The 20,370-nt window shown below is 39.7% G+C and overlaps 2 protein-coding genes across 2 annotated transcripts; both read right to left on the reverse strand.

Moving 5' to 3' along the window:
* Positions 1–669: 669 nt before the first annotated feature.
* On the reverse strand, positions 670–11,355 carry LOC136673939 (CMRF35-like molecule 5). Its single transcript, XM_066649736.1, has 6 exons — positions 11,220–11,355; positions 10,750–11,085; positions 10,050–10,136; positions 8,307–8,370; positions 1,765–1,808; positions 670–1,036 (listed from the first exon to the last, which is right to left on the reverse strand). The coding sequence occupies exons 1-5, from the start codon at positions 11,263–11,265 to the stop codon at positions 1,769–1,771; spliced, it is 573 nt and encodes a 190-aa protein (XP_066505833.1). The 5' UTR covers positions 11,266–11,355; the 3' UTR covers positions 670–1,036; positions 1,765–1,768.
* Positions 11,356–12,277: 922 nt separating this feature from the next.
* On the reverse strand, positions 12,278–20,143 carry LOC136687643 (CMRF35-like molecule 3). Its single transcript, XM_066662152.1, has 7 exons — positions 20,084–20,143; positions 18,738–19,067; positions 18,172–18,258; positions 17,539–17,619; positions 14,654–14,758; positions 14,145–14,188; positions 12,278–13,246 (listed from the first exon to the last, which is right to left on the reverse strand). The coding sequence occupies exons 1-7, from the start codon at positions 20,121–20,123 to the stop codon at positions 13,010–13,012; spliced, it is 924 nt and encodes a 307-aa protein (XP_066518249.1). The 5' UTR covers positions 20,124–20,143; the 3' UTR covers positions 12,278–13,009.
* Positions 20,144–20,370: the final 227 nt, after the last annotated feature.

Below are 20,370 nucleotides of genomic sequence, written 5' to 3' on the forward strand. Positions count from 1 at the left end.
AGTAACAAATACATTTTACAGTGACCTCAATTTGAATATCATTAAGAAAGAACACACAACGTTACAGGTGTTATATTTAACGTTGTATAATTTAGATTTTTTTTATAAAGATGTTACTATAAAATGAAAAAAATAGTTAAAAAACGTAATACAACATTCTTAAACCTTTACACTGCGGCATAAGAATATATTCTAAGCCTGCATTAATACTGAAAAATAAAATAAAACACACAATACATCATACAAACACCAACTTAGATTATATTCAGGGTTCTGTTATGAAAATGGAAGTAAAATATGTACGAGATCAGAGAATATAATATTGATTCAACTACATTTTAGTACTTGACTCTTTATGCTCAGTTGTGCCAGGCCTGTGTAAATACTAAGAGATAAAACAACACTAACATTAACAGATTTTAATTTCATGAAAAGGTCAAGGCCAGACCCTTATAATTAACAGCAGAATATGTGCAATTACATTTTATAGTAGAGTTATATACACAAGCTTTAATAAAACAAACCTGAGATATTGGATTACTCACATTAGAAGATTATTCATGGAATTTCCAGATATTGTTCTTATATTGTGTACATTTTCTCTGTGCTGATAAATTATTTTTCTGGAATTATGATATTTTATTGAAACAACCAAAATAATCTGCCAAAAAATAATTCAAAATACTCTTTTTTTAATAAAAATACTCAAATCAAGTCAATCATGTGCTGAAAATAACACTTTTCAACAATTAATATTAAATATACCAATTAGATTCACTCCATTTTCACAGAGCTGTTTTCACAGTGTGTGACTGTGTTCACTTGGGGACACTGCAGAGTAAACAGTGGAGCTGAGGGGCTGTTGTGGACCTTGCTGTGATGGGGTTGGAGTGCTGTATATGAATAAATCAGGAGGTTCAATAGTGGAGTAAAGTGGAGTATTAGTAGAATCTGTTGTAGAGTAGATCTTATTCGCCATGGACCCAGCCCCAGGCTTCTGCTCCCTCTCCTCAAGCTCCTGATAGATCCTGTCATCCTGAGGAAACACACCCATCAGTTCTACTGTAAATCATCCCCCAACACAATTGTGTATCACAACTTTGTCTGTTTTTATTTTCTCATTTGGAACACTCCAGCTGGCCTTTTACACTGTGAGCTCAGTGAATGTATTTTGAAACATGTTGTAAGCAGCAGATGTGGAATAAGTGTATAGTAAATTCACACTACACCAGTAATAAGAGGGTGATGTCTCGGCCTGCTCTCACTTCCTAAATAGTTGACACTAAAGACCATTCACAGAATTCACACAATATGTTTTATCTGATGTGAATTTCTGACACTAACCCTGTTTACAAAATCAGATCTAATCCCTGTACAAATAACACAAAACATACCCAGACCATCCTGAACCTAACTGTAAGCTCCAGAAGAAAAGAAATATTCTCACACAAGTGTTTATGTGATGCTTCATATTCATAACAGAGGGGTTTTGTGGTTTTAGTGAAACAGCGCCACCAGTGGAAGTGAAGTGCTATGGGAGCAATCCAATGTCACTTCTAGCCACAGTTTCTGAACTGAGTAAATATTCATTGAGTCAAATTGCAAAGTGACCCTGCTATAATTTAATAAATAGAGTCATTTCTTGTTTTATATTTTATTTCAGATTTTATTGGTTGGTTTTTCAGCTGTTGGTGTTGATGTGTCCTGAGTTTTGGGTTCAGTGTTGGTGCATCACTAACGTAAGTGTTAACTTAAAGCACTTACCATTTCAGGGTCGGCCGGCACTGCACTCAGAGGGATCGACTTGTCTAGAGAAAGAACACAATCCAGAAGAGTAATATTTCAGTCAAGATGCTGAATGAACTACAGACCACTAGAGCTAGAAACTACAAATCCCAATCCACAACAGTTAGGAAAGGAAGTGTGATGCTGATAAATGCAGAGAGTAGTGATTAATATTTCCAGAATCCCTGAATCAGTTGATGCTGACAGTGTATTTCCTTCAATCACACACTGCACTTGAACTGCTGGCTCAGTCACTGGGGATTTAATTTAGAAACTGAAGACCCTCGACTCTTGCTCATAAAGGACTAGGCCTATCCTGGAAACTGTTTCATACCTCAGCATGGTGACTTCACCCATGACACCATTACATAGTTAGTCTTTTTATTTTGACTGTGGAGAATGACACATCAGTGTTGTGGATTTGTATTTGAATGCTTTTATAAATGAGTGTTACACACTGTGAACTGTGAAACAGAAGATATTAGGAATGTGTGAAAAAGCAAAAGAGAAAGAACACAATCCAGTCCCTATATAAACAGAGCAGGAGTCTGGTTCACATGGCTGGCAGTGATCTCCATCAGGGCTGCCCATTGTCACCTGTTCAAAATGCGGTCACCCTAACTTGCAGTGCCCAGCTGTGTAGCTTTTGTTGTGTGGGTCGTGGATAATGTGCTCTGTTCAGGTGCTGAGCTGGTGGTCGGACAGTGCTCAGCTAGAAAACCAATCAGAACGCTGTCGGTTTCCTCATGAAGGCGCCACCTGGACCTGCTGCTGCACGGAGTTGAGGACAGCACAGTGGAGTAATTTATTTATTTAAGATTTATCACGGACAATTTCTTTATCATTATTTCTACCGTGCGTCCATGAGACTGTAAGTGATACGTTAATGTTGTTTACTCAGTTTAGCATTGATGATCACTGCTTTAGTTAGTGGAAAGAGAAAGAGAATCAAGCTAGTGTCTGTTAGTCACTCGGTGCATCTGTCGTGGCAGGACGGTGCTTTGTGCGCTGTTAGAGAGGTAGCCTCTGTGTGATTAATGCGACATAGCGACGCGTGTATTCTTAAATGGACAGTATCCTATTTAGCACTCTAGTAATTGTAATAGTTACTTCTGTATTTCTAACGTCAGTAATTTACTAATACAGATAATCTTTATCTGCAGCAGTTAAGCTTTTGTAGAGAGTGGTTAAAACTCTATTTGTTGTTATTGTCAGATTGTTACACGCCTTGCATTAGATTCTAATTCAGGATTACATTATTCTGTGATGTGCACATTTCCACATATTTGTTTATTGCACTGATTGATACTTGTGTATAGTCTGTTTATTTCTGTTCATAGAAACCACAGGTTTAGATTTAATTGCAAAGATTTCAAGCTGAAATTGAGTGGCATAAGAGTGTGTTAATAAACCAACAGTTTGGAAAGTGACATCTTCCTGTTCTTGTCAGACACCCTGAGGTGATTACTAAATAACGTTGACTAATGGAGAAGACAAAGTGAGGTCAGTATTTGGCAAGATCTGAGGTTTAACAGTGGAGATGAATGTATAAAGTGTTACAAATGTATTAACAACATAATTATGAACTATTAATAAAGATATTTAAATTCTTTTATAAATATTTCTAAGTGTAGTCTTATTATAAAGTTGTACCGTGTGATGGAAATTTGTTTATAGAAATTATTTATAATCAATAGAGATATTTAATCAGCAATGACCACGCATGCTTGTGTAAACTGAAATTGTTTTATTCCTAATTCTCTGTGTGAGACAGCACACTTATGTTTGTGTGTGTTTCAAATAACATATCGACACTTTCCCTTCAATTACAAGTGGTGATTAAACCCTGTGTAAAGGAAAATAAAAAAGTACCTGTGGGGAGCCCACAAGCGGTGATCAAATATTTGAAAAAAAAAAAAAAAAGTGAAGGGGCAAAACTAAACCAGTGTCTCAGTGTGTCCCTTTTCCAGCCAATCCTGACCTCGATGCCGCCCCGCGGAAAAGAACCGCACCAGAGAACAACCAAGCCACAGCAGCACCTGAGCAAGTGGCAATGCAACCACCTCCACTCACCGGAGCACCAGGCCACAGTGGACCGACATCCAGCACCCGGCCCCTATGTCAATCTGCAGCGGGAAATCTAAGTGTTGGACAGAGAGCAGGAGAGAATCGGCTTTCACTCTCCACCCGTCTCCGCCCGAACCCGAACCAAAACGTCAGGCAGAACTGAAGGGGGAGACCAATTCCCTCCCCGCCCTCCGGAAACCCGACCAACCAAGGACAGGTGATAGCCTTGCTCCAGAACCCAGAGCGGCTCTTTCCCCATGGTAGAAGTGGCTGGCCCAGAAGAACCCCTGTTAGTACGATGGTATAAGCAAGTTGCGACCCCCCCCCCCCCACCCACCAACGTTTCACGTGAAGGAGACAAAGGAAGAGGACAAAGGAGGGGTCGAGGGCAACGCAGAGCAATTTGGAAGAGGATTTGCAGGCAATGGACCAGCTTTCCAGCCAAACGTGTTTCAGAGAGATATATGGGTGACAGATGTGGCAAACAGGTACATTTTGTCAGAGACTGCCTGGAGCAATATGCTCAGGAGGAAGAAAAGCCAGAAACAGCACACTGCGAGAAGTGATGGGCGGCGGAGAGGCAGGACGCGCTGAGATGGGACGCACTGACACAGTGAAAAGGGAAGTACTCTCTTCTTCTCAAAACTTAAGTTAACTGCCTGACTACATAATTACTATAAATCTGCAGATCAGATAATGTTATAGAAACTAATGATAAAAAAAAAATAAATAATGGGGATTTTATTGATAGACCATGCGAAGTATTTATTAGGGAAAAATATGAAAATGCTTCTATTCTATGTGTAGATCTATGTGCTGATCTGAAATATGTGATTTCAAGGGATTACCTAAGACTGAATGGAATCCCCCAGAGCTCTGGTATAAATATATATATATATATATGCATTTAGCATGACGTATAGATTTATTTATATAGACTGTATGCAAACATGTCTATATAAATAAAAATAATAATAAAAAAAATAAATAAATAAAAATCCCCTATTTTGCCGCGTAGAGGCCACTGCACGACAAAAAAGGGGGATTCATTTGATAAGGTGATTCGGTTGAGTCGCTGATTTGAATCAGATTGAATTACTTAGTTGATTCATTGAGGTGACAATTTGATTCACTTGAACCTTACATTTGAGTCATTGGTTTGATTCAGATTGAATCACTGAGTTGATTCATTGAGGTGACAATTTGATTCACTTGAACCTTACATTTGAGTCATTGGTTTGATTCAGATTGAATCACTGAGTTGATTCATTGAGGTGACAATTTGATTCACTTGAACCTTACATTTGAGTCATTGGTTTGATTCAGATTGAATCACTGAGTTGATTCATTGAGGTGACAATTTGATTCACTTGAACCTTACATTTGTTTCATTTAAGTTTATGATACTTTGTTTCAAATTTCAACTTGTTGAAATTGATTCATTAATTATCCTCAAATTTGTTGAGTTTGGTGATGGTTTGATTGACTTTTATTCTAAATATTTGAAATTTAAAATTATTATTAACAATGAGATTCATTTTATCCTCAGTGTGATTAATGGTTACCGGTTATTGATATGAATTGAGTCATTATTGATTTCAGCCAACCAATTTGCTTAATATAAGATCTGATTTAACATGTTTTAGAACATGTGATAACTGAGAAATCAATATCACATTTTGATTAATAAATTTATATCACATTTATTAGATACGAATGTGTGTGAAACCCCATGAAACCTGACCTGGCATGGGATAATTATAAACTCATGTAGCTAAACACACAACTTTCACAGCTCCGGTCGCCACCACACAACTTCCTGTAACAGATCAAGAGAAACCCACTCTGCAGGATATTCAATCCACTGCCACTGGAGCAGAGCGAGCTCAGTGGTCCAAATCAGGGTGCATTAAGCAAAACAATGTATGGATACACACTGCAACAAACAGACCATGTCTCCCAAAAACATACATGAAAGGGTTAATTGCTATTGCTCATGGGAAAAGTCACATGAGCAAGGGAAGGATGATAAATATGATAGCCAGACATTGGTATGCACCCGGACTCTCTACACTCACCCAAAATTTTTGTTCAGCATGCCTCAGGTGTGCACAAAACACACACATGCACAAACAACCACTGTCGAAACAACCTGTAGGTCACCCCCCAGCGACAGAGCCATTCCATTGGCATATTTATTTTGTGGAGCTAACACCAGCAAAAGAGAAGCAGTTTCTCCTGGTCTGTGTATGCATGTTCAGTAAATGGTTTGAAGCTTTTCCTATAGGTATTCAAGATGGCGAGGCAGTAGCCAAAACATTCCTCAGAGAAATAATCCCCAAATGGGACCTGCCACAATGCGTCTCGAGTGATAATGGCACTCCATTTGTACATACAGGCCTAATTAGTCTAACTAAGTACCTAGAAATAGACATGCCACCACCCCGCCAATGCTGGGTCAGTAGAAAGGGTTAATGGAACCATTAAAAATGGTCTTGCAAAATGACACAACAAAAAGGCCTTAATTGGGTTAAGTGCCTCCCTCTGGTCCTCTGGCAAAGCAGAACCAGACCACAGAAAAGATCTGGTCTTAGTGCCTTTGAGATAGTGTTTGGCAGGCCTCCCAACACCGGGTTAGGTCCACGTCCACTTGATAATCAGTTGCTTGACCCACTCTCTCACAACGTATTGCGTCTCGAGACGTTTCTGCCCATATCTAAGCAGGTGAAAGCAGTGCTGCCGCAACCAGCCGACCAGCCCTTCCACGACCACAAGCCAGGTGACTGGGTGTTGATACGAGACCTCCGCAGACGAAGGTGGAACCAACCCAAGTGGACTGGACCACACCAGGTGCTCCTAGTGACCCACACAGCCGTGAAATTAAAAGGACGAGGGACGTGTGTACATCATACTCACTGCAAGAAGGCTCCAACCTCACCCGAAGAAACAACAACTTGAAGAGTGATAATAATGGTCAACCCCAAAAGGACGAGAACGTGAACGAAACTTTGTGTCATCGCGTTCAAGCGAGATACCAGCTCCTGCAGATCACAAAGAACTCTAAACCTGATGAAGTAGATAAAGACCTGGGGCTGGAACATTTGTTTGATGAAGATAATCTGTAAAAATGATTGATTAAGAATCAAAGGAGGGAAATGTGATGGAAATTTGTTTATAGAAATGATTCATAATCAATAGAGATATTTTAATCAGCAATGACCACGCATGCTTGTTTAAACTGAAATTTTTTTATTCCTAATTCTCTGTGTGAGACAGCAGACTTATGTTTGTGTGTGTTTCAAATAACATATCGACACTTTCCATTCAATCAACTCCCTTTGTCTCCAGACCAAGGAGATAGAGGGGGAGGCACAGGCCACGTCTGGAAAGGTGTTAGAAATACAGGAGAGAGTGGAAAACAAATGGTGGGAAACTCCGAGTTTTGGGAACAGGATACAGTGAAAGATGACTGAAATGTTAAAGAGCGAACAGATGGTGAACTTCAAAGGGTTTTCCAGGTATAAAAATACGCAGATCAAAATTGGTCAGCAGAGAGGTGAAAAACAGCGTTGTGCGCACGTCCCTCTCTCACGTTAATTAATAAATGCTGTCTCACTTGATGCCGACTCAGAGACTCAAGAGCTGTCTTATTTTCTGTCATGATTTTCCAACACAACCGTGAGAAAATAGGAAGGCACTGTCTAAGCTTCACACTCACAAAACCAAAAGAGCATAGCGACTGTGGCGAAATCCACAGTTACCATGGCAACCACGATGACATCCCCTACTTTTACTTTAGTCTTGGTCACATGGTTTATATTTCACACACTTAAGAGAGGACATAATACCTCAACTACACGGGGGTAAACACACTTCACTGAAACAGTAGGAGTCCTTGGGTAATACGCCTAACACACAGCATTAACTTTAGTGCCATGATTAAACAACACATAAAAGATGAAAAAAAATCGAAAGCACAAAACAACACATAAGAGTCTTGGACACATTTTATAGCAGAAGTAGTGACACATTATTAATGCACTTGAGGAAACTGAGACTCCACATTAACTCACTCATAGCAGCAAACACAAATAGACACACACACACACACACACACACAAACACACACACAGTTGTGTGAGCATAAACACAGCCAGAGTACCAGACAGTCACATTGGAGCCTGGAGTCCAGTGGAAGGTTAGTTGTCTTCCTCAAGCACATTTTAGCTGTGGATGTTGAGAGAGGAGAAAGTTCTGTTTCTTTACTCTCCCCACCCTCTTCCTCTGACAGTTCAGGGTCAGCCCTTTAGTCCCAAGCCCACTTCTCTAAACCACAGCTGCCTAGTCTTTATGTTTAATTCAGTAGGGATGTTCACATGTTCATTTACAACAGTATTCACTGTGAGGGGTGAAACAGATGATATTAAGGATGTGTGAAAAAGCAAAGCACTGACCTGGTGGTGAATATTTGGTGTGGACCATGGTGTGGTTTTGGGGGTGGTCCTGGAAGAGGTTGAGCTTAGAACATTTGGGACAGAAGCAGAAAGAAACAGAGAGAGAGAGTGAAATAATACTCAGAGCTGTCTTTCACAGACCCACTCTCCAGTCCCTCGTCCCTGATTGTTCTCACTGTGCAGGAGATCATTCATCATACATGCAATGTCCCACCTCCTTATTCTTTAATAAATTATTGCAAATCTACAAGCCATTTTTGTTAGATAGTGAATTTGCTGTCACTATGTTTTTTTGTTTGTTTGTTTTTTTGGGGAGTTATCAGGTGTTAACTCCTTTTTAATGAACAAGGTGTTACTGTATTCTTCATTAGGGGTTAATGATGATCTGGTACAATATTATACAGTAAAACAGGGGAGTAACAGAAAACATGTAATGACCTTACGTATTTAGAATAAGAAATATATCTACTTGTATTCTAAGTTACCAGAAAGACAAAGAACTCCATTCAGTGCAAAGTATCTAACGGAACCAGGCACGGCGCTTCTAGTGAGACCTGACAGCCTCTTGCTTCAGGCTCTTTCTCTTCAATATCACATAAAGCCAAACAACAGAAAAGCTGTTCCAAAGCCTATTCCTCCATTAAAACAATATTGGTACTGGAGTATATAAATAAAGCTCTTAATAGCTGTGGAATTTATCATGGGAATATTGGGTCTTTTTCTTTCTTTCTTAAGAGACTTGTAACTGAAGGTCTGTTTACATACTTGTATAGTCTTTACACCTTTACAGCAAATGCTTTAAGCATTCAGGAGAGCTCATACATTCAGCTAGTTGTTACAGTAGAACACAACAGAATATTCTTCTTGATTCCTGGTGTGACTGCCATATTCACATTGTTTAAAAACATAAGAAAATGTAGCAGTATTCCAGAGTATTCAGAATACATTTCTCTCACTGAGTAATGTAACAGAATATGATATAAAATACATTTTACGCCATGTATTTTGTATTCTGTAATGGAACACATTATAAAAGTATCCCTCCTGACACTGATTACAGACAGTTAAACTTCAGCTACGTACAAACAGCAGTCTTTTCTCCTTCTCAAACATAGAGTTCCACCTTAAATGATGTGGCCCTTCTGAACATAAACCAGAGAACAGCGTTTCCCCACAGTTGTAGACATTCCCTTTAAGAAATGCATCTGAAACAGCAAAAATAAATCAGTTTTACCCAGATACAGCACCTGTTTCCCCCCCTCCACCGTCCTATACCTGAGCATGAGTAGTATTTTGGTGTTCTGTCAGAGATACTGGGTTCAGGGCTGTGTATAAACATCTTTTTCCATTGTGTAAACCGACCAGAGGGCAGTAAATGGTGAAGAAACCTTTTTATAAAAAGTGCATGGGATTAAAATCATGTACATGAAAGTTAAGCCCAAAGTTGAGGACTGTCCAGTAGGAATCTCCCTCAGTTCTGCTCCTATAAGATAAGACTTGATTTGGGGCTTAGGTTATCTGACTAAACTGAGAAATCCTGAATTGTGGAACACAGCTGGATCACAACAGAAGACACATCAGACACAGGAGCATTGGAGCTTCTCTCTAAATGGGGCATTTTCATAGACAGCTCCCCCTGGTGGTGACTGATCAACATGAGTGCATCTGTGTGTGCACACACACTACACACAATACACACAGACATAAAGGAACACAATGGAGTGTGAGAACAGAGTGCTGTACCTGGTGCTGTCTTCTTGGAAGTAGATTCTCTGGAGGTTGTGGCAGTTGTTGAGGTTTTTGCACTAGTCTCTGGAACTGATGAGTTCACTGCTTGTTCAAATGATGAAGATAAACATTTAATTAAATTTAATTTAATTTATGTGTAATTTTTTAGAGGGCAGTTGTGTATTTTTTTAAATGAAATATTTAAAGGATGTTGCAGATGAAGTTAGACTGATACTGCCCTCTAGTGGCTGTAGTGGGGAAAAGCCTGAAGTAATATATTACATTCCTTCTTCTTTAGGTTGAAGTAATCCTGTTTACTGTGTTTACTCTTAAACTATGAACAGACCTCACACAACAGACTTTATACCATCAACCTCCACTCACTGGACACTTTACTGTTGGTTCTCCAGTCGGGATCTCAGTTACATACCTTTCTGACATATGTAAATATATATATAATGTACACATTTTCATATTCAGTTTTGTGGTAAAATGCAGGCAACCCTTGGTCTGTTGAATTTCTGAATGATTCTCTACAGGGAACAGTGTGGTGTTTAAAGTTTCCTGCATATTTTAGTGCACAGTGTGTGTTTACTGTGCTGAGATGAACATAATAAAGAAATACATTCCTTAGAAATCCAACAAAACTTATCATTAGATTGGGGCCAAAATATGACAGTATTCCTAAAGCTGTAAAATCAGACTCATCACTCACCCAGTTTCACCAGTAACTGAATCTCAGTGTAGTCATCATGCACAGCTGCCTGTACTGCTCTCTTTATCGCACACCAGTACTTTCCTGCATCCTCTGTTCTCAGGTCAGTGATGGTGATGATGAAGACTCTGTTCACTGTGTGGTCTTTCAGAGAGAATCTCTGATCTTTAGCAGATTTAGAGTCAACAGGAATGTCTTTAGTACTCCAGGGTAAAGTAGAACATTCCCCTCTGCTGAGATACTTTGTGTAGGATTCATATCCAGACTCATAGGGACAGTGAATCTGAACTGAGTGTCCTCTGAGTCCAGTTACAGTTCTAACAGCATTGACTCCAGCTGTAAAACACAATCCACAACAATAAACATGAGCCAAACACACAGTGCAACATCCAACGCCCCCATGTCCATGGGAAGAAAGGCTGGATGTGACACTGCTGATAGAGCTGATGATTTAGAAGTGTGTTTCTTACCTGAAATCAGGTAGAGGCTGAAGATGAGGAGGAACTTTATGGTCATTTCAGCTTTGACCGGACTGAAAAAAGTATATATAAAATATTTAGGATTTTAAAAAGTCACCTTTCTTTCTCAGCTTCTGTTTGAGCGCTTATAGTTCAGCAGATCAGCACAGAGTGTACACCCACTTCCTTTTAACACCCACAGAGAGAGAGAGAGAGAGAGAGAGAGAGAGAGAGAGACACACACACACAGAGAGAGAGAGAGAGAGAGAGAGAGAGAGAGAGAGACACACACACACAGAGAGAGAGAGAGAGAGAGAGAGAGAGAGAGAGAGAGAGTTTTAAGTGGAACTTTTTTAATGCCATCATTTCCCATTCCACCAGTTAACACTGACTCACAAAAAAACGCCATGTCTTTCGTGTCCAAAGCTCTAATAATGGTCCCTGCACTTCCACACCTGTAACATTGGGGCTGACCCACAAACACTGAAATGGGGTCCTCTCTCAGTGGTTCCCTTTCTCCTGGAGCCCACATCCTCAGCAGGTTCTAATCCTCCGTGATCAGCTCATTCCCAGCCTCCGAGCTACTGCCTCTGCATTGTCCAGCATCACCCCAGCATTCTCCACCAGATGCCCCTCTTCTAGACTCAGTCCTCCAGCTCTGCGCAATATCAGCTACAAACCATTTACAGATCAATATAAGAACCTCTGTAAAAACTGTAACATTAAAAGTTGCCATTCCTCATTCCAGGTGTCCTACACCATGCCCCCCCTCCTGTAGGTGAAACAGAGTAAAACAATAAAACCTGTCTAAGCTAGGTACTGAAACCAACTCATCCTGTGTATGTGCCCGTGTGTTCTGCTGGGTGTTACGTGTTTGGATCGTGTTTTTTTTTACAGAAACTAATACATTATACAGTCACCTAAATTTATATTTTCTTAGGAATGAGCACCAAACAAACATTTATATTTAACACAGTTTAAAGTTTATTTTTATGAGGATGTTACTAAAAATGGAATTAAAACATGTTAAACAACGTTAAAATATTAAATACAACATCCATAAAACCTTTACACTGCAGCATAAGAAAATATTTTATGGCTGCATTAATACTGCATTAATAAAATACAAATATTTTAATCAAGATTCTGAAAATGTAAATAAAATATGCTTCACAAGAGAGAAAATATATATATTATCAAAAATACATGTTACCATTTACTTATTAAAAATGATACTGGGCATTAACACTAACAAACAACAACAAACACAACAGCTTGTTACATTCTCACTTTGTGAACAGGTCTGGGCCTGACCCTTATAATAAACAGCAGAATATGTGTGAATTTAATTGAAAGTACAGTTATATGTACAAGCGGTATCCACCCATCCTGAGTGTGTTGCAGGAATAGTATAAGATTATTGGTGGATTTTCTAGATATTTTTACTTTTTTGTGTAAATTTTCTCTGTACTTGATGTTTTTGCTGGAATTGTGATATTTTATAAAAATTAGAATTAGAATCAGAATCACTACTGGCCACTGTGCTTGGACACATAGGAATATGTTCTCCACATTTAACCCAATGCATGAGGTGAAATACACATTTACACACACACACTAGTGAACAGTAGGGGGCACTACTAAGGAAAAAGTCTGCAAAAATGTAATTCATAGGAAAATATATTTTTAAATAAATATACTCTAATCAAGTAAATGTGCTGAAAATAACACTTTAAAACAATAAATATAAAATATACCAATTAGATTCACTCCCAGAGCTGTTTTTCAGTGTATGACTGTGTTCACTTGGGGACACGCACTGCAGAGTAAATAGTGGAGTTTCCAGCTGAGTGTTTAGTGGAGTTTACAGTGGAGTAAACAGTGGAGCTGAGGGACTGTTGTGGACCTTGCTGAGACGGGGTTGGAGTGTTGTATATGAATAAATCAGGAGGTTCAATAGTGGAGTAAAGTGGAGAATTAGTAGAATCTTCCCCAGGCTTCTGCTCCCTCTCCTCAATCTCCTGATAGATCCTGTCACCCTGAGGAAACACGTCCATCAGTTCTACTGTAAATCATCTCCCAAACATACGTAAACCACTCAGACACTGAAAACATACATTTACACACAAGACAACACAAAGGAGTACTAGGAACCAGGGGATATATATATACTGTACACATGGGAACACCTGGAAGAGAAAACGAGGGGGCAGGATAACAAAGGAGACACAGGTGAGAATACTAATCCCAAGGCGGGGCTAATGCAAAGACAAGGGACGAGACTGAAACAAAACAGATAATTTAGCATGTGGCAGACTAGGGAAACACAGAACATGGCAGAAAACAGGGGTGAGGGTGATGTCTGAGTCTGCTATCTCTTCCTACATAGTTGACACTAAAGATAATTCAGAGAATAGAGACAATGTGATTTTCTGAAACCTACCCAATTTGCAAAATCAGACCTAATCCTAACTCTAAAAATAACTCTGACCTGAAGAAAATAAATATAACTATAAACCTAAACCTGACCTTAACCCTAACTCTAAACCAAACCATAGTCCTAAGCTTATCCTTAATCTGAAGCCTAACTGTAAGCTCTACAAAGAATATTCTCGCACAAAAGATTTTTTTGTTACACTTCAGATTCATAAAAGAAAATTTTTGTGGTTTTAGTGAAACAGCGCCACCAGTGGAAGTGAAGTGCTATTGTAGCGATCCAATGTCACTTCTAGCCACAGTTTCTGAACTGAGTAAATATTCATTGAGCCAAAGTACAAAGTGACCCTGCTATAATTTAATAATTAGAGTTAATTTCTTGTTTTATATTTTATTTCAGATTTTATTGGTTGGTTTTTCAGTTGTTGGTGTTGATGTGTCCTGTGTTTTGGGTTCAGTGTCGGTGCATCACTAACGTAAGTGTTTACTCAAAGCACTTACCATTTCAGGGTCGGCCGGCACTGCACTCAGAGGGATCGACTTGTCTAGAGAAAGATCACAATCCAGAAGAGTAATATTTCAGTCAAGATGCTGAATGAACTACAAACCACTAGAGCTAGAAACTACAAATCCCAATCCACAACAGTTAGGAAAGGAAGTGTGATGCTGATAAATGCAGAGAGTAGTGATTAATATTTCCAGAATCTCTGAATCAGTTGATGCTGACAGTGCATTTCCTTCAATCACACACTGCACTTGAACTGCTGGCTCAGTCACTGGGGATTTATTTCAGAAACTGAAGACCCTCAACTCTTGCTCATAAAGGACTAGGCCTTTCCTGGAAACTGTTTCATACCTCAGCATGGTGACTTCACCCATGACACCATTACATAGTTTGTCTTGGTATTGCTTTCATTTTGACTGCAGCTCAATGTGGAGAGTGACACCTCAGTGTTGTGGGTTTGTATGTACATGCCAGTGTGTGTGTGTGTGCTTGCTGGAACTGGTACCTTTGGTCCTCTTTGTACTTCTTTTTTGTTTGTACAGCGCTGTCATGGCCACCAGCAGTACTATCATCACAAAGGCCAATCCAACACTGATGTACATCACAGGGTCTAGACACACGTCAATGCATTAATCACAGTCACGGTTCTGTCAAACATTCATTCACACAGAAAAATGTTACAGTGGCCATGGTTTAGAAACTGGGCCCAGGTCAGAGCAGCACTTTCCAAAACTCTGTATTTAAAATGCGGACCAACATTAGCCAGTGGGATGGGATGAGATCAGATGTGATTTAGCGCAGAGGAGTCTGTGGTAAACTGCAACAATCTACAGACACTACTTCATTACAAGTATGAATGAATATATTACTCCAGAGGTTGTAAAATAAGAAAGGTGTATGTATGTATGTATCTTTACACTTATATAGCACCTTTCTAGACACCCAAGGACGCTTTACAATCCACACTGCTCAGAACACTCAATCCACACACACACTGGTGAGAAGCGGCAGCCAAACGCGCACAGCGTACTCTCAACCAGGAACGACCGTCCACCTGGAGGACTGCATCGGGCACTAGGGTTTCACCCAGGACAGAGTGCCAATCCATTTCTGGGCTCACACTCATTCACTCACACACCAGGACAGTTATTAGACAGAAGCCAATTCACCTACACTCCATGTTTTTGGACTGGTGTGTATTACATATATATATGGATTGATAACAGAAATCCTTACCCTTAGCCCATATATCATTGGTATCTATAGACCATATGTAATGTAAAGGTTCATCATGCCTTTCATTCATTGTTTTAAATGATATTAAATTAACATTTATGGTGCAGTCATTTCTGAGAATGTGAAAATGGCATCCAGCATCATGAGGTCACTAAAATTTAAATTGCATCATCATTTTCAAGAAATCATTGAGACTATGTGAAAAATGTAAACACATACAATGCAGTGGTGAGCAAATCCTGAAAATCCTACATTTAATTGAAAATGTATGAAAGGTTGAACCTGAGAAAATGTTTGCTGAAACATAGTTTGATTTTGCTGCTAGCAGTATGTTTAAAACAGACAGTACAAAAGACTTATAACTTTTAAGAGAAAACTAGCATTGTGACAAATAATGCAACAATTTAAGAATACCTTTTCCTCCATGGGAAATGGCAAAGAACCTGGTAAAGTCATCATTTACGGTACAAATATTATTAAAAGTTTTAGAGATTCCAGAGATTTTTTCATATGCCAGGATATGGCCCACACTAATACTGAATCGATGTGCTCTTCAGGCCTTCAGACAGCACTACAATAAATATATTTGTGATGGTATGGGTGTACCCTGCATTCACAATGGTATGAGAGTGCATTAGTACACATGGCATGGATAACTTGCAGAACTATGAAGGCACTGTTAATGCTGAATTATATATACAGGTGTTCAAGGAATGTGCTTCCTTGCAAATGATGTCACTGTCAGGAAAGGCCTCACTTATTCCTGGAAGAAAATGCCACACCACTTTTTGCACATATCACAGCAGCTTGGCTGCACAAGGGATGATACCGGACTTCAAGCTGACACAAATGCAGTTCAGACCTGTCAGCCACCTTGCGAATTCTGAAATGGAGGAGACCCTGAGCTGTGGAGCAACTGAAACCCTATTTCAAAAAAAGAATGGGAAAATATTATGCCTTCAAAACTACAGTCTCCTCAGATCCCAAAATTTGCAGAATCATTAACAGAAGAGGTGAGGAAGCACAGTGGTAAACAAATCCCCTGTCCCAAGATTTCTGAAATGTGTTTCTGGCATCAGATTAAAAATGGTTAAATATTTCTAAAAACATATCACCCGTAGACACAGGAGCCTAAAATAGGAATGAACTATCCAAATTTCACATTCACAAAACCAAAAGAGCATAGCAACATGGCTAAATCCATAATTACCATGGCAACCATGATGACAGCCAATGCTTTTTCTTTAGTCTTAGTCACATGGTATATATTTGAGACACCCAGCAGAGGACATAATACCCCAAAAATATTCACTGGCCACTTTACTGGAAACACCAACCTCCACTCGTTGGACACAACAATTTGATACTACCTTAAAAAACACCACAACCCCTTGTACACAGAATGCACCACATAGCAGAAACAGGCAGGAAGTAGTGAAAACCACCATGACCATGGCAACAAATTTTTTGTTTGTTTTTTGCTACATAGGATACTTTCAGAGACAATCATCGCATCACATCACAATACACACTGGTCACTTTACTGGAAACCCCAACCTCCACTCACTGGACCTTTTATGACCTTTTTAATGACATGAACCTTTCAGTACATTTTAGATTTTATCACACCTAGTCTGTTTGGAATAGCATTGACTAGGTTTGATACCCTGCTTGGGTAAACACACTTCACTGAACCAGTAGGCATCCTTGAGCAAGATGCCTAACACTTTACTTATCTACTTAAGTGCCATTATTAAACAATACAGAAGAGAGAAAAATCAACAGCAGAAAATTCAGTTTGTGCCCTGTGACACATTTTGTAGAAGAACATTATTAATGACCATAAGGAAATTAAGACTACAAATTTAACTCACCCATAACAGCAAACACAAATACACACACACACACACAGTCAGACAGCCAAATTGGAGCACATATTAGCTTTAGATCTTGAGAGAGGGAAAAGTTCTTTTCCTCCACTCTCCCCACCCCTTTGGGTCAGCCCTTTGGTCCTAAGCCCACTCCTCAAATCCACAGCTGCCTAGTCTTTCTGTTTAATTCAGCAGGGATGTTAACATGTTTAATTATGACAATATTCACTGTGAGGTGTGAAACAGATGATATTAGGGAAGTGTGAAAAAGCAAAGCACCTACCTGATGGTCCAGTTTTGTCATTGTGGGTGGTACTGGATGAGGTTGAGTGTGGGACATTTGGGGTAGAAGTCCTTTGCTGTCCTTTGGGAGAGAGAGACAGAGAGAGAGAGAGAGAGAGAGAAATAATTCACAGAGCTGTCTTTCAGAATAACACAGATCCCACTCTGCAGTCACACATCCCCTTGTCTTCCAGTGTGTCCCTGAAACTGTGAAACTGGGGCTGAATACGTTACAGCTGAATGGTTAACAATGGAAAGTGAGTGGTATTTATGGTCTTTCTGATGGATGGTGGGCAGCACGGTGGTGCAACAGGTAGTGTTGCAGTCACACCTGGACGTTGTGGGTTCAAGTCCCACTCCGAGTGACTGTCTGTTAGGAGTTTGGTGTATTCTCCCTGTGTCTGTGTGGGTTTCCTCCAGGTGTTTCGGTTTCCTCCCACAGTCCAAAAACACACGTTGTTAGGTTGATTGGCGACTCAAATAGTGTTTGTAGGTGTATGTGAATGTGTGTGTGTGTCTTGCCCTGTGAAGGACTGGAGCCCCCTCCACGCTCAGGACACACCAGGACCCTGAACTGGATAAATGGTTACAGATAATGAATGAATGATGGATGGTCATTAAACAAAGTACATACCTGTAGATGGAGCAGTAAAGACAGCTGTAGACAGTGTGTGAGCTGATGGAGGATAACTTGCAAGGACTGTAGTATTATTGAAGTTATCTGAACAATGAGAACAGTAAAATCAGATCAGTCTCAGACATTTTCACTGCACTGAATTCTGTTCTATTTACAAAGCCTATACATTCACTGTCTCCTGTATTTGGGCTCCAGATTCCTCTGTGTGAACAGAAGATTTTTTTGTTAATTTCATTAGCCTTGTTTCATCTCCAGGACTTTTATTCTGCTCTTTTATTCTCCACAGTGGTATAATGAAAGATTACAGATATCTCCCTCTCCTTTTGGAGAAGAGAATATAATGTACCTGTAAGGAATGTAGGGAACACAACTGGACTTTAACATCACTGCTGTATCTGTACAGTTCCATTTTGTCTGAGTGTAAGGGAACAGAATTGTGTCACACTTTGTGTTTGTGCTGAGGTTAACATAATAAAGAAATATATTACTCATAAAATCAACAAAACTAATCATTCAATTGGGGCCAGAATATGACAGTATTCCTAAAGCTGTAAATCACTCACCCAGTTTCACCAGTAACGTAATCTCAGTGTAGTCATCACGTAATGGTAAAGCTCTCCCTATCCCACACCAGTACTTTCCTGCATCCTCTGTTCTCAGGTCAGTGATGGTGATGTTGAAGACTCTGTTCACTGTGTCGTCTTTCAGAGAGAATCTCTGATCTTTAGCAGATCCAGAGTCAACAGGAATGTCTTTAGTACTCCAGAGTAAAGTAGAACATTCCCCTCTGCAGAGATACTTTGTGTTGGATTCATATCCAGAGTCATAGGGACAGTGAATCTGAACTGAGTGTCCTCTGAGTCCAGTTACAGTTCTAACAGCATTGACTCCAGCTGTAAAACACAATCCACAACAATAAACATGAGCCAAACACTGAGTGCAACAAACAAACACACAAACATATACCAACCACTCACTGACACTCTCACAGCTATGTACAGTTTTGTATTAGACATTACAGTTTAATCTTAATAAAAACCCTACTTTAAAGTGAAGGTACAAGTCACACAGTGGTTGCCATGACAACAGTAAATGCACTGTGTAGATAGCTTTAGAAGAGGGTTATTGCAGCTTAACGTATTTATGAAACTTGAAATTAACTATGTATGCTCCAAAACACTAGGGATGAAACTTGACCAACTCTGATCCCATTGTTTACTGAACACATCTGAGAACATCACACAGTCTGTCTAGGCTGTCTGAATAACAGTGCACTCCAAGAGGCAGCCATTGGCTTGAGGTTAGAGAAGCAAACTTGAGGCCGGAGGGTCTCCTGTTCAATTCCCGGGACAACCTTCCTTATTTGTACCCTCATTGTCCATTCTCTCAGCTCATGCAGGAGCACTGTTCTGCAATAACGAACAGAATGGACAGTGAGTGGACACAGGGTTTAAAAATATAGCAGCACTGCTGTGTCCGATCCACTCACACTAGCACAACACACACTAACACACCACCTCCCCATCAGTGTCACTGCAGTGCTGAGAATGATCCACCACCTCATCACACCTGCTCTGTGGGGTCCTGAGCTTTGAAGAATAGAATGAAAGGGTGTATAAGTGTAGAAACAAGGAAGGTGCTCCTAATCCGGTGATTGCTCTGTGTAAACTTATTTTGGTCTCCAAAATTTGGTGAATATCTAGGCCACACACAATTATTAGTAATATAGTAGTATTTAGTAGTGTTAGAACAGGAAATTAGTAGTGGTAGAGATAGCTGTAGCAGTAGCAGTAGCAATAGTAAAAGTAGCGGTGGTAAATATGTAGTGGTAGTTATAGTGGTAAATGATATTGAAATATATATATATATAGAAATATAATTTATAAATGAAGTGCAGTATGAAACTCACCTGTTAAGAACCCAGACAGAAGGAGTACGAGTGTCCACATGCTGGACTCAGTGTCCGAAACTTTCCGTTTCTTGTTCTGTACTTTGTTGCTTCTGCTTTCTGCTCTCCTCACTGCTGAAACTATGATGAGGTTTCAACCACCACCATTTCCTCTTACACTTTGCTCTCTCACACACATTCATTTTTTTCTTTCTATTTCTCTCTCTTTATCTCTCTCCCACATCAATGAACACATCATTAACACGTGCATTAACTCACACATATGAGCAGCTCAGACTAATGGAGGT

The sequence above is a fragment of the Hoplias malabaricus genome, chromosome 2 (genome assembly GCF_029633855.1).
Source record: "Hoplias malabaricus isolate fHopMal1 chromosome 2, fHopMal1.hap1, whole genome shotgun sequence".
Taxonomy (NCBI): Eukaryota; Metazoa; Chordata; class Actinopteri; order Characiformes; family Erythrinidae; genus Hoplias; species Hoplias malabaricus.